The 12,052-nt window shown below is 54.2% G+C and overlaps 1 protein-coding gene across 11 annotated transcripts in view; it reads right to left on the bottom strand.

Annotated features, from left to right (window-relative positions):
* Nucleotides 1-10,592, bottom strand: part of Jade2 (jade family PHD finger 2) — a 50,500-nt gene extending 39,908 nt beyond the window's left edge. Inside the window, exons 1-4 of one of the 11 annotated variants that reach the window (XM_074057310.1) lie at nucleotides 8,901-9,273; nucleotides 6,500-6,557; nucleotides 5,755-5,757; nucleotides 544-561 (exon numbers count right to left, since the gene is read on the bottom strand). In XM_074057310.1, coding sequence (XP_073913411.1) covers nucleotides 544-561; nucleotides 5,755-5,757; nucleotides 6,500-6,557; nucleotides 8,901-9,028 — 207 coding nt within the window. In that variant the 5' untranslated portion in view covers nucleotides 9,029-9,273. Of the gene's footprint in view, nucleotides 1-543; nucleotides 562-4,988; nucleotides 5,099-5,194; nucleotides 7,009-8,625; nucleotides 8,722-8,900; nucleotides 9,274-10,496 lie in introns of those variants that run through there. The other 10 variants (XM_074057305.1, XM_074057308.1, XM_074057304.1 and 7 more) reach the window with 10 other exon arrangements.
* Between the last annotated feature and the right edge of the window lie 1,460 nt (nucleotides 10,593-12,052).

The following is a 12,052-nucleotide window of genomic DNA, read 5'->3' as shown; positions in this document are numbered from 1 at the left end:
GAAATCACCCCAACCCCTACTTCCCCACACTCCTCTATGGAGAGAAGAGGATAAGGTCCTGGCCTACCCAGCCTACTTTGCCAGTCTCACCCACTCCCTACCCACCCTCAGAGGCTCAGCAGTTGGGAGAGGAGGCCCAACCTCTGAGGCCAGAACCCTCAGAGCAGCAGGAGTCTGGCGAGAGATGTTGCAGAGAAGGCTGGGAGAGTGGGCAGTCAGCAGGCCCCCAGTTCCCACTCAAGGAAATGGGCCCACCAGAAAACCCACTCATGCAGATGGTTAGGAGAGGAAACAAGAGTGATTATTCCAGCACATGGCATGGAGGTGAGTGGAGGTAAATGACAATCCTGAGGGTGTGGAAATAAGATAGGTAGGCCTCTACAACACATCAGATGCAGGTGGCTGGCTCTGGGCTGCCGATGTCTCCTGCCCCTCACTGTTCTATGAATAAAGTACAAACCCATGATATCTAAAGGCCTGTCTAACTTCAAAATCCTAAGGATGACACCCTCATAGGGGTCTCCCACAGAGCTAACCCTTCACCTGCTCTGTCTTATGTTCCTAACATATGGTGAGTCGTGAGCCATGAGCTGCTCAACAGTGACTTGACCTAAGGTCTGAAGGTCTGATCCCTGAGCCCACACAGAGCTGCCTTTGTGCAATCCATCACCTCTGGTCTGTTCAAAAAGTTTGCCTACCTACTACTTCCTCTAGTCCTGGATGGCAGAACCTGCTCTCTCATCCCCTCAGAGTAGCGTGGTAACCTGCTCTTACAACTGGTCTGTAGCTCTCAAACTGAGACCGATTTGGAGCTCAGGGTCCAGGGCACACTTCACCATATGGTCTGGAATGGCCTCCCCGCCCACAGCCAAGGGCAGGGAAGGAATCCTTGTCCTAGTGAGAAAGCCCTGCAGTCCAGCCTCTGTCACCTCACACCAGCTGCCCCTAACCTTAGTCTGTTTTTAGGGTGCCCCCTTCTTACCGCAGCCCTACAGAAATCAGGGAGCATTCACTCATAAAGGTGGGTTGTGGTGACCCAGACCTCTGAGCAGACCAGGATGACTCTCCTCCCTCACACCTGGCCTCAGCTAGGAGCTTCTCTCCACCTCAGTATCCCCCACAAAATGGCAGAAAGGCTCTTCGAGGCTGTGCAGCAAGCCCCAAAGGTGCAAAGTGCACTCCACAAGGTAAGGGACCAGGGACATCTGGTGGTTTAAGCAGCTCAGATGCCAAGGAAGCAAAAGCAACAATACTAAGACTGCTAAGCATCTGCTCCAAGATGGGGGATCCCTGGTATACAAGGACCTCACTAAGCCATTAAACAGCCCTAGGTTGTGGGTGGCTACAACAGCTGCTTCCCTTTCACACGTGAAGGCTCAGCGGTTAACTCAAGATGATGGTACTGTATCTCCCTCAGACACAACACTTTTGACCTTCAGACTTCCCTACCTCTATGCTGCTGAAAGCAAGCAGTCCAACAACCACAACCACCACCCTCCTTAACCTCTATGGTCTCACTATCAAGAACATAAGGCAGGTCAGTCACCTTTGGCTCACGCCTGTAATCCTAGCTACTCAAGAGTCAAGAGATCAAGATGATCTCAGCTCAAAGCCAGGCCAGGCAAACAGTTTGAGACCCTTTCTCAAAAACACCCATCACAAAAAAGGCCTGGTGGCTCAAGGCTAGACCCTGAGTTCAAATCCCAGTACCACAAAAAAAAAAAAAAAAGAACATAAGCAGGCGCCATGGAGGTTAGGCACAGCTCAGTGGTGGTGCATGTGTTTAACTTGCACAAGGCCCTGGGTTCGATCCCCATACCCAGGGGAAGGAGAGCAGGAGCTGTGGATATGGGCCGGAGGGGGACAGAGCTGGCGCAGGGGGGGGGGCGGGGGGGGGCGGGGATTTTTCAAATCCCAGCCCTATCCCTCATTAGACCAGGGACCTTGGCAAAGACATGCCTCCCAGGAGGTGAACTGGATCTGGATTTTTACGTGAGTCTCCTGAATTTTTAAAATGTTGGCAAGTGGGTCAGAATTTTTTAAACACTTTGAGAGGGCCAAAGCAAACACATTTGTGGGCCAGAATCAGCCAGTGCGACTAAAGAGTGGCATAAAGCCCTCAGCACAATGGCTAGGGAGCCATACAGTTGCTGGTTGTTAAAAACCACAGAGCCTTAGGCTAGGGTGGACAGTCCTATGAGGATGCCTTGGACAGAAGGGACAGTGACCCTATACAGTAAGGAAAGATCGCTAGAATATACTTCATGACTGTCCACACCCTTCTCACTATGTTGTGTCCTATTGCCCAGGGACCAACAGGTGGCCTGTTGGTAGTACACACACCTTGCCCAAGTCAGCTCTAAACCAAATACCCAGAGTGCCCTGGGATCATTCTCCTGGGCTAGAACTGCCCCGTTTGGAGGCTGTTATTAAAGGAGATTTTGTGGTGGCTTTATTGGAATAATAAATGGGATTTAGAGGGGACCCAATGTTTTGTGAGTGAAGCTTCTTTCCTTTAAACCAAAGTCCATTCAAAAGACCTCTGCCTCAAGTGAGCAGTGACCCGCCCCCATTACAGTGGCTAATGATGCAGAGGACTGAGCCTCTCTGACAGATGACCCTTTGCTCCATAAATTACCTCTTCCAGCCCAACAAAAGGGACTGGATGGACTTTTTTTTTTCTGGTACTGGAGTTTGAACTCAAGGTCCACAGGTTGAGCAACTCCCCACTCCTTTTTGTGATTTTTTTTTTTTTTTTCAAGACAGGGTCTCACTAACTATTTGCCCGGGCTGGTTTGGAACTGTGATCCTCTGCACTTCTGCCTCCTGAGTAAGGACGGGTTTTCTGACTGAAGCTGAACTCCACGGCTGCAGATGTACGTGGGGGATGGAGGTGTTCAGTCTTCATCATGGCCCCCCCAATCTCTCCCCAGGCAAAGGCTCCTCTGGAAGATAACCTCAGTGTCATAAGATACTTGCTTTTGGGGAAAAGAAAGTGGTCCTAAAATCCTATCTGTAAAAGAAGACTCTAGGGAAAGAAAGGTCTTCTTTTTCTGCCATTCATACCAGCCCATTTACATGTCCTTTGTGACCTCAAGCATGGAGACACAGGCAGGAAGTTCTTCTTGGGACTATGGGTGTCCCGGAGGACCCTCGACAGCAGCAACCCACAGGCTCTTTTCTGTGTCCTCTAACCCACACCCAACTCCTAGCAAATCTAGCAGGCTCTCCCTCCAGAATGCATCCGTTTGTGTCCAACCTCTACTGTCACCACTCCTGCCCAAGCCCATCTTATCTCTTGCCTAGACCCCAAGTTCATTTCCTAGCTTTCACCACTGCTCCCCTCATAATCCAGGCTCCTCACAGCAGTCACAGTGATCTTTAAAAGGCATAAATCAGATCACATCGTGCTCTGAAACTCTTTCAAAGGCTTCCTGCTGATCAAAGGACAAGTCTTAACTCCTGACCACAAGAGCCTACAGTCTGGCCCCTGCCCACTTTGACAAATTCACGTTGACCATCATCCCCTTCCTCACCACTTTACAGCTACACTGGCCTCCTTTCATTTGCTCCCACAAGCCAAAGAAGATTCCGTGCTTCCAGACCTGGGTACAAGCTTGCCCTGTGCCTGTAATGTTCTTTTATGTGGTCTATGCGCTTCTGACTATTCACCCATCAGGTTTGGGCTTAAATGTCTCTTTTGTTAGTTTTTGCCCATCATCATATCTAAAGAAATTCACTGCCCCCTTGTTCGAGGTCTTTAAAGGGCCCAGTAGAGCTGCGTGTTGAGATACTTGTTGATTGTCCTCCTTGGGAGTGTGTAAGGAGCATGTCTGGTTAGATCCCTGCAGGAGTCCAAGTAACCCCTCACACTGCACCCAGGACATCACGGGGGTGCTGGGTGTGCTCTTGTCCCTTCCTACAGAAGTGTGGGGACCACACAGCCCAGTTGGCCTGCCTGCCTGGAGCTGACAGGAACAAACACCGCAGGCCAAGATTCTGTCCTGTTTTCACAGCCCGCTTTCCCTGTCTTAACCCCACACATTTTCCAGGAGGCTTTATTTGGTTGGGCTCCTGGCTAATGATCAATGTCAACTCAGTAATAGAGTAGCAATTTGGTGGCAGATGTTTTCTTGGCAGCACTGGCCATTGGTCTTAGTGGGGGCCTCAGGTCTGGCCTTAGAACACCACTGCCCAATGCCAGCCCCCCTTTAAAGACCTCTCTGCAAATAAACTCAAATAAACACCCCGGGCCTCCATTAACGCCCCTCCAGCTGACCCTGGGAACAGTGAGCTTTTCAAGACTGCTACTGCAACCACTCCCGGGGCAGTTAAAACACCCCAACCTGGCCTCCAGCCTCTCCTCTCCCGGGGCCACCAGGCCTGCCTTGCCTGCCACCACACACAGCAGGATTTCATCCCACTCCTTAAAAGAAGAGGGAAAAGGACTTTCAAACAGGCAATTTACCATTCCAGACACAATCTTTCTAAGAGAAACAAAAACTCTCCCTGTCTGAGGCAGACTGCTAAGGCGTGTGTGTAATAAGATGCTAATACAATTTAATGATATTTCGGCTGGAAAACCTGTCCTCAGAGCCTCCTTGTGTCGGGGAGGCCAGACATTCAGAAAACAAGAGCGGCACATTCTTAAACCGCTTGAAACGTGGGTCAGAGCCCCACTCTTTCCTATCTCTCATTAACTTTAATGACTTCTCAGGGACAGTAATTGCAGTAACAAAAATGATTTTGTGCACACAGGGCAGAGGGCTGCTGCCTACAATCCTCAACCCTGCTTCTCCAAGCATAGGGGAGCCCGAACCCTCCTCCACCACCACTGCTGTACACCTGCAATCCAAGTGTCCCAGAGGGACTGGCTCCCTTAAACCATGTCGACAACCCCACCCTCCTGAGCAGCTCTGGGGACACAGCCAGAGGACCCTGGGAGAATGAAGAGGCTTTGTCTGTTGCACCCTTTAGTACTTCCTCACCCTACTCTTCACCTCAGAGAGGGCAAAGCTTGGTCCACTTGCTCCCATTGGCACCTGCTGGGTCCTTCTGATCTCTTCTTCAGAGAAGGGAGCTGGCTCTCTGGCCTAGCCTAAAGGTGAGAGATCAAAGGTCAAAGCTGCATTGAGACCCTCCCCAGGTCACTAGTAATAACAGTAAGAATGGCTAATACTAATCGAGTGCTTACCACAGGCCTAGCTTTGGGCTTAGTCTTTTTTTTCTTCTTCTTGCAGTGCTGGGGATTGAACTTAGGACCTTGCCCATGGTAGGCAAGTGCTCTACCACTGGACTACATACCCAGCCCTGGACGTGGTCTTTTTTAATGCAGCATATATCACTTATCACACCTACCATGAGGTAGGACCTGTTAATAATCCCACTGGCAAGAGGAAAAAACTGAGGGCCTCATCACAGCTGGTAACTGCCTGGCAAGGACTCAAACCTAGCTGTCTGACTCCATCCAGAAGGGACTCCATCCCAGAGGGTTTTAGTGTGTGTGCAGGCCTACAATTTCCAATGTGGCTGGGGGTATTTCCATCTCCTCTGGGTTGCCTGAGAGGAAGCTGGGAGGCCTACATGAGGCTCCAGAACCAGTTCCTCAGTTCCTTAGCTTTGAACTAAGACCTGTAATTGTAAGCACTAAAGCCACATAGTAAGGGTCCTACATGGGGAACACGGCAAGCCACAGGTACCCGCCCCTCAACTCTGACCTCTCGCAGACCCTAAAGAACTGTAAGGTCCCAAAACAGCCTGTGGCGTGTGCTCTTGGAGTGTAAGTCTCTGACCTGGATCAAAAGCGTAAGACACCTTACCTCCCTGTTCATAGAAACGCCAGTTATAATTAGAACACCCTGCCCACAACCTCAAAGTGTGGGAGTTAGTGTCAAAGGCCTAAGGTGCATCTAGGACCTGGGCAGCAGCAGTCCTCCCTCACCTGTCAATGACAGCTAAGTGAAAAAGATTATCTGACGGGCTCTTGGATCAGTGTCGCCAGCCATTTAGCCAGGCAATATAGAGAAGGGAAAAGCACGCTGGATGGGAAAACATTCTGGAAACATTTGCTGCATCCAGAGCCCAAACAACTCTGTTCTTAAACAATTCATCTCCAAAAGTGTTGGGGAGACCCTTGGCCAAACAGTTCAAAACCAACATTCACTCTAAGTCCTGCTGCCTGGGGCGAGGACTTCCCTCTGAGAGGCATTTGCTGTGGAACCAAATGCTTTTCCATTCAAAACAACAGCCAACAGCACTTGGGATAACTCAGAGGGCTCCAGATCAAACAAACATCCTTTTTTCCCCTACCATGCAAACTTTCTCAATAAATTATTCGCCCACTTAGGATCAAAGCCTGTTTTTGCAGCCTGTGACCTAAAAAGCAAATAGCATCGCTTAAACATGAAAGTCCTCCTCCCTGCCTGGGTCAGCTTTATTACTCATTCCTTCCCCCCTTTACAGTTATTCTGTTGTTATTTTCCTCCCCTGCTTGGTAGACGAGTCCCAACCCGCCCAAGGAAGATGGGACAGGAGGGCTGGTGTGTTCATTTGAGGCCCTAAGGTGAGAGAGGAAATCAGGGTAGGGATAAGTCAGCACCCTGGGTGCCCAGGAAACAGGGCCAGGCCCGGTTGGCAGCTCTCTGCCTGACCCTTTTGCCAAATGTCCTACTGGGAATTTTACCAGTGAAAGGAGTGAGTCGGTGCCACCTTGGAAGGAGGGACCAGGAGGTCCTACCACCTCCCAGACCCAGAAGTCAGTTTGCAAACATTAATGTTAAAGGGGCAATCTAACAGCTTGTCTGGGCTGAGCTCAGGGCTTCTTCCAACAAAGGCACTCAGCCCCTCCTTAACTCCTTTGGCACTGCTCTGAATACAAGAATGAGCCCTCCCCATAACCCCCTAGAAACTCTGCCCCTGGAGAGAACTTTGTTTCCAATCTGGCAGAACAACCTGAGGTGCTAGGCGCCGGAGCGAGGTTTGGAAATCTGCAGACCTGAGGTGCCGGCTACAAAGTGCCCTTAGCAGAAAGAAACCTGGCGCCCCTCCCCCTCTCCAGCCCCCTGCACAAGGCCTGCGGTCAAGCTGGTAAAAAAGTGCCCGGGCCCGCTGCAGTGGCTAAGGGGATTAGAAAGGGGGTTGCGCGCCTCCATCCTGCCCCTGGAGGCAGTCCGCGGGACCGCAGGCTGGAGGCGCGCCGGCGTGATTCCGACCGCCGGGAGGAGGAGCCGGAGGTAGCTGCGGGGGGCTCCGGCCCCAGCGAAGGGCTGGAGGCGGTTCGGGCCGGGGGCGGCGCCAGGAGGTGGGTGGGCTTGACATCCCAGGCGGGGGAGGGGTCTAGGAGGCGCAGGGTAGGGCCGCCAAGGCCCTGGGGGGAGGGGGGAGCAGGGCAGCGGTGTGTAGTAGGGGGACAGGGTTTGGGGAGGTGTTGGGGGGGGCAGGCCAATGGAAGCTGGAGTGGAGCCTTCCAGCCTGTCTTGCAGACATCCTCATCTTCCCGCAGAAGAGCTATGAGTGGCCAAGCTGGCCCCGGCTTATCCCTCGGCGGGAGAACTGGGTGTCTCAGGACCCTGGGATGGGCGGGAAGAGACCACGGGGAGCCACAAGTCTGCACCCAGGCGGGGAGGAGGCGGGCGGGAGCCGCTCCGCAGGCGCAGGCGAGTGGGTGGGAAGGAGGGAGGGAGAGGGAGGAAGGAGGTGAAGCCGGGAAGATGCCACTGCCGGGGGCGGGGCGGGGCCGGGGATCCGGCAAAGGGACTGCAGCAGTGCTTGGTGGGGGCGGGGGCTTCAATGTCACTCATTTGGGGGTCAGGTGCGTGTGTCCCAGGCAGGGTCCACCACTTTCCTGCACCACCGTATCACCCAGAGTGGAAGGGCTGAGGCGGAGGGCAGGGGACTGCGGAGCCGTTCCCGGAGCGGGACGCGAACCGGCAGAGTTGGGAGAAGGTAAACAAGGGCCACGCCCCCTGCCGTCGCCCCGCGAGCGCGCACCCGCCGCTCCGGCCGTCGCCGGTACATTTCCACTCTCCCAGCACCTCTCCCCCGCCGGACTCCCGCGCAGCCCGGGAGAGGCGGGGGGGTTGGGGGGGCTGTCCCCAACCCCAGTCCGCGCCCCAGGCGCCGGGGCTGCGCACCCTCCACACTCACCTGGAAAGGTTGTCCCCCGCCCCTCGAAAAAAAAAAAAAAAACTGTCTCTAATTTCTGCAAAGCCTCAGAGCCCTGGAGCCGTGCATGCTGCCCCCGCGTGCAGCGCCCGCGTGCACCTAGCCGGGAGAAGGGGGCGCAAGGCGGAGGCGGTGGCCTCCGGAAGGTATCTCGGACCGGACCGGCTGCACGTGAGCCCAGCACAGGGTCATGTGCACCGGCTCAGCCTGCTTCGGCGCCCGGACGTGCTGCGTATCAACAAAATGAAACTCGGGGCGACAGAAGGGCAGATACCTCCGGGTTCTCCGAACCCCCGCCCCAGGCCGTTCGATCTCCCCCAGCACCCTTCTCCCGCCGCAGCCCCACCGCCCGGCCGGAGCCCGCGGGGCAAGTTGCAGCCCCGGCGCGCCCCCGCCCGCCCGCCCTCGCCGGCCCAGGGGCGCTTTGCCGCAGTCATTAATAAAGAAGGTCGCCAGGCTCACCGTTCCAAAAGTTGTTGTTGCATGCGCCCCTCTCAGCCTCCCCGCACTGTACTCTTTAAAACACGACTGACCAACATGCGCAATCTCTCTCCCCAGTGCTGTGCATCCCCCCCCACCCCCCGCGCTGGCTTCCTAGAACCGGCAGCCAGCAAGAGAGGGAGCGAGCGAGCAAGAGAGAGAGCGAGGGAGCGAGGAGCGCAGGCAGATCTGTTGCAAAAACACAAAATAATGCCGTGGAGATGCGCAGGGCCCATACGCCGGGGGCTGGATCTTACCTTGCTCCGCGGTGCCCTCCCGAGGGGCGCTGCCCTCGGCTACGCGCCGCGGCGGGGGCCAGCGCGGGAAGGATGCTCCCGAAACCAGGAGCTCCTGGGGCCGGCGCGGGAGGGCGGGGGGCGCGCATCCATCCGGGGTCGTGGCGAGGGAGGCGGCTGGCCCCAAGGCGTCCCCGGCCCCGCGCCCCTGCTGGGGACGATCAGCCCGCCAGACCCGAGCCGGTGCCGCTAGGAGTGGGCGCAAAGTAACTCCATGGACGCTACTCACCCCCCCAAAAAATAGCCTCCAACTGCGATGGCCGCGGTCGGCACCATTCACCAACCCCCTGTGTATGTTTCTGTTTCTTTTTAAACCAAGACTTCCTTGTGATCTCTTTAGAAAAAAAAAAAATGTGTTGGGGTGGGGGTGGGGTGGGGGCGGGCAGGAGGAGAGAGGGAGGGGGAGTAGCCACTTTTTTCTTATTCACTCGGATCTCCGCTCCCGACACCCCCCGTCGCCGTCCCCCCCTCAACCACCCCCCCCCGCGTCTAGTTGTTTGGCTCGGGCGGCGGTTCCAGGTAGCGTTGCGGGCCAGGGGCGGGGGGAGGGTGCCCTGCCCGGCCCCCCGCCCGCCTGCACCCGGGGCCGGGACTCCTCGTGGACTCTGGGGCGCCCCCAACCCGCCCTGTCCCCAGGGCCGGGCCCGAGCGGCGGCTGCGCCCGTGCAAGTCCCATCAGGTCGGCTCACACTTCACACACTCACACACATACCCCGCCCCTCCACTCTCTCACTCACACTTTCTGCTCACACCCCGCCCCCTTCGCACCCCAGACCCGGGCGGCGCCCCCCACAACCTTAAAAAAAAAAAAAAAAAAAAGCAAGCTTATACTTAAAAAAAAATCTTTTGGCGCCATATTAATGACGTACTTAAAATTTGCCATTTCTCCCTGCGTCAAAAAGACGTTTCTTTGCAAATAACAGCCTGGAGGCGACACTCGCGGAGGAAACAAGGCTTGCACTGAGCACCCCGCCCCCCCGGGACTCCAGCGCTGGAAGACCCTCGCCCTCGGCCCTGTTTCTGAATCGCTGGTTTTAAAATCTGAATCGAATAAATCGCGTGGCATTTTGCAGCGCCAGAAGTGAGCAGAAAGTGCTGCCAGGAGCGCAGGGGAGGGGCGCGCACTAGTCTGGGGGAGGGGGCGCGGCTCTCCTCCCCCACCCACTCCAAATGGAAACTAACATCTCTGGCGGGGGAAACTTGAAATTGTGGGCGACCTCAAGAAAAAGAGAGGCGGTCCATGGAGAGGGGTCCTTCTTAAGCTCGTCGCCCCCTCCCCCCTCTCTGTGCCTCCTGGCGCCCAGCGCTGCCCCCATTTCCGGGGGGTGAGGAACGCAGTGAAGGGTGGGTAGTTGGTTGGGTAGCTGCAGGTCCTGGCCTCAGTAGTTTTCCCCGGGGCAAGCCCTTCTTCCTTGCTCGTCCTTCCCATTACCCCTAAAGGGTTAAAAACCGAGGGGCAACTTCCAAAGGTTGGCACTTGGTGGAGACGCGGGGCGCCCCACTCCCCACCCTTTGCCTCCTCGCCCCTCCTCCTCCGGCTCCACTTCCCGACTTGACCTTGTGGTGCACAAACAGTGCGCTTGAATCCTCGCAGTTTCTGGAAGAAGAGCCTGCGCTCGCCAGGCGGGCAGGCTGTCGGGCGGCTAGCAGGCGGTGGCGGGGCCTTGGGTTGGTTCCCAGAGCCGCGGGCCACACCCACCCAACCCGCTGCGCTCACCTTCTCTCTAGGAAGGAAAAGGGCTGGCCCCTTGGATGGGGAGTGTTGGGGGGCCATCTCTAGCCTCCTAGGAATGCCCCCAGGTGGGGAGGTGATCTGGCTGAGGGCTTGGGGGAACTTAGGAGCCTGCTCCAGCATTCCCCAAGGCATCTTTGCCAACTTTTTCTACCCCTCTCCCTCTTGCTGCCCCTCCAAGATGATTTAATGATTTTTTTTCAATTCACCTTTAGCTTAGAAGGCACGTGGGTGAGTTGTGAATCCCTTTCCCTCTCCAAGACTGAAGGTTGTTTATTCTTCCTTTCTCCTCCACCCCCTTCAATGGAAAGATAAATATTCAATTTACACGTAAGATGACATTTATGTGACAATTAAGATTCCCGATGGAATGTTGTGAACACATTTGTTTATAGGAGAAATCTAATAATAAACAAACTCATAATAACAGCTCAAATCCTCCGACAGGGTGGTTTGTCTACACAACAAAAAGGGAGATGATGGATGCTGAAATAAGCACTTTTTTGCAACAAGAAAGAAATAGGAGCTCAAAGGGAGTCACCACAACATTTCTCGTCCTTGGTCTTCTTTCATAAGGTGTGAGGAGACTTGTCTGGCAAGAGGAGGGGCTGGCTATCACCTCCAGGTTAGGCCAGGCTGGAGCTCTACAAGGTCAATTAATAGAATTTTCCCAGGCCAAGGTCAGTGCCTGCAAACAGGTGTTTCTGGCACAGAGTGCCTAACAGAATGGTTAAATACCATGGGTTCAAATTCAGCCTTTGCAGTTCAGAAGCTGTGTGACGTGGGCCAGCAAGTACATTTCTCTGGGATCTGTTTTTCTTTTTCTGTAGAATGGTGTGTATGTAAGATTCCGGAAGCCATATGTAAACACATGTGTGTATATAAATATGTACATATACATGCTATATGCATGCTGTATGTATAAAGCAGGACCTGATTCAGAATGCACAGTGCACATAAGCACTTTACCCAGTGACTACTTTTATTTCTTTTTCTTTTTTCTTTTTTTTTTTTTAATGCTGGGACTGAGCCAGTAATGATTTCTGTCTTACCCTCTATGAGGATATATACAAACACTCCCAGTGTGGGCAAAAGGAAGATCAGGAGAGAAAACTGAGATAAATAGTAGATGCCATGATCAAAATTCAAATAACAGTCTTAGCCATATGTATGGGGTGGGAGTGGAGGCACCAATTTACAGAGGCACAGTTTTTAGGGGGTCTACATGCAACAGAGGACAGGACAGACTGCTCCTCTTGACCCTCAGGAGCCCATGAACTAGAATGGGAAATGCCTTGGCTCCACACTATGAGAGATGGAAGAGGGAGGGGATGACCATTTATTGAACATACACTCTGTGTGAGCCATTTCATCTTATCCT

Source organism: Castor canadensis, chromosome 16, assembly GCF_047511655.1.
Source record: "Castor canadensis chromosome 16, mCasCan1.hap1v2, whole genome shotgun sequence".
Lineage (NCBI taxonomy): Eukaryota > Metazoa > Chordata > Mammalia > Rodentia > Castoridae > Castor > Castor canadensis.
The sequence above is the reverse complement of the archived record's forward strand: the minus strand, read 5'-3'. Positions and strand labels throughout refer to the sequence as shown.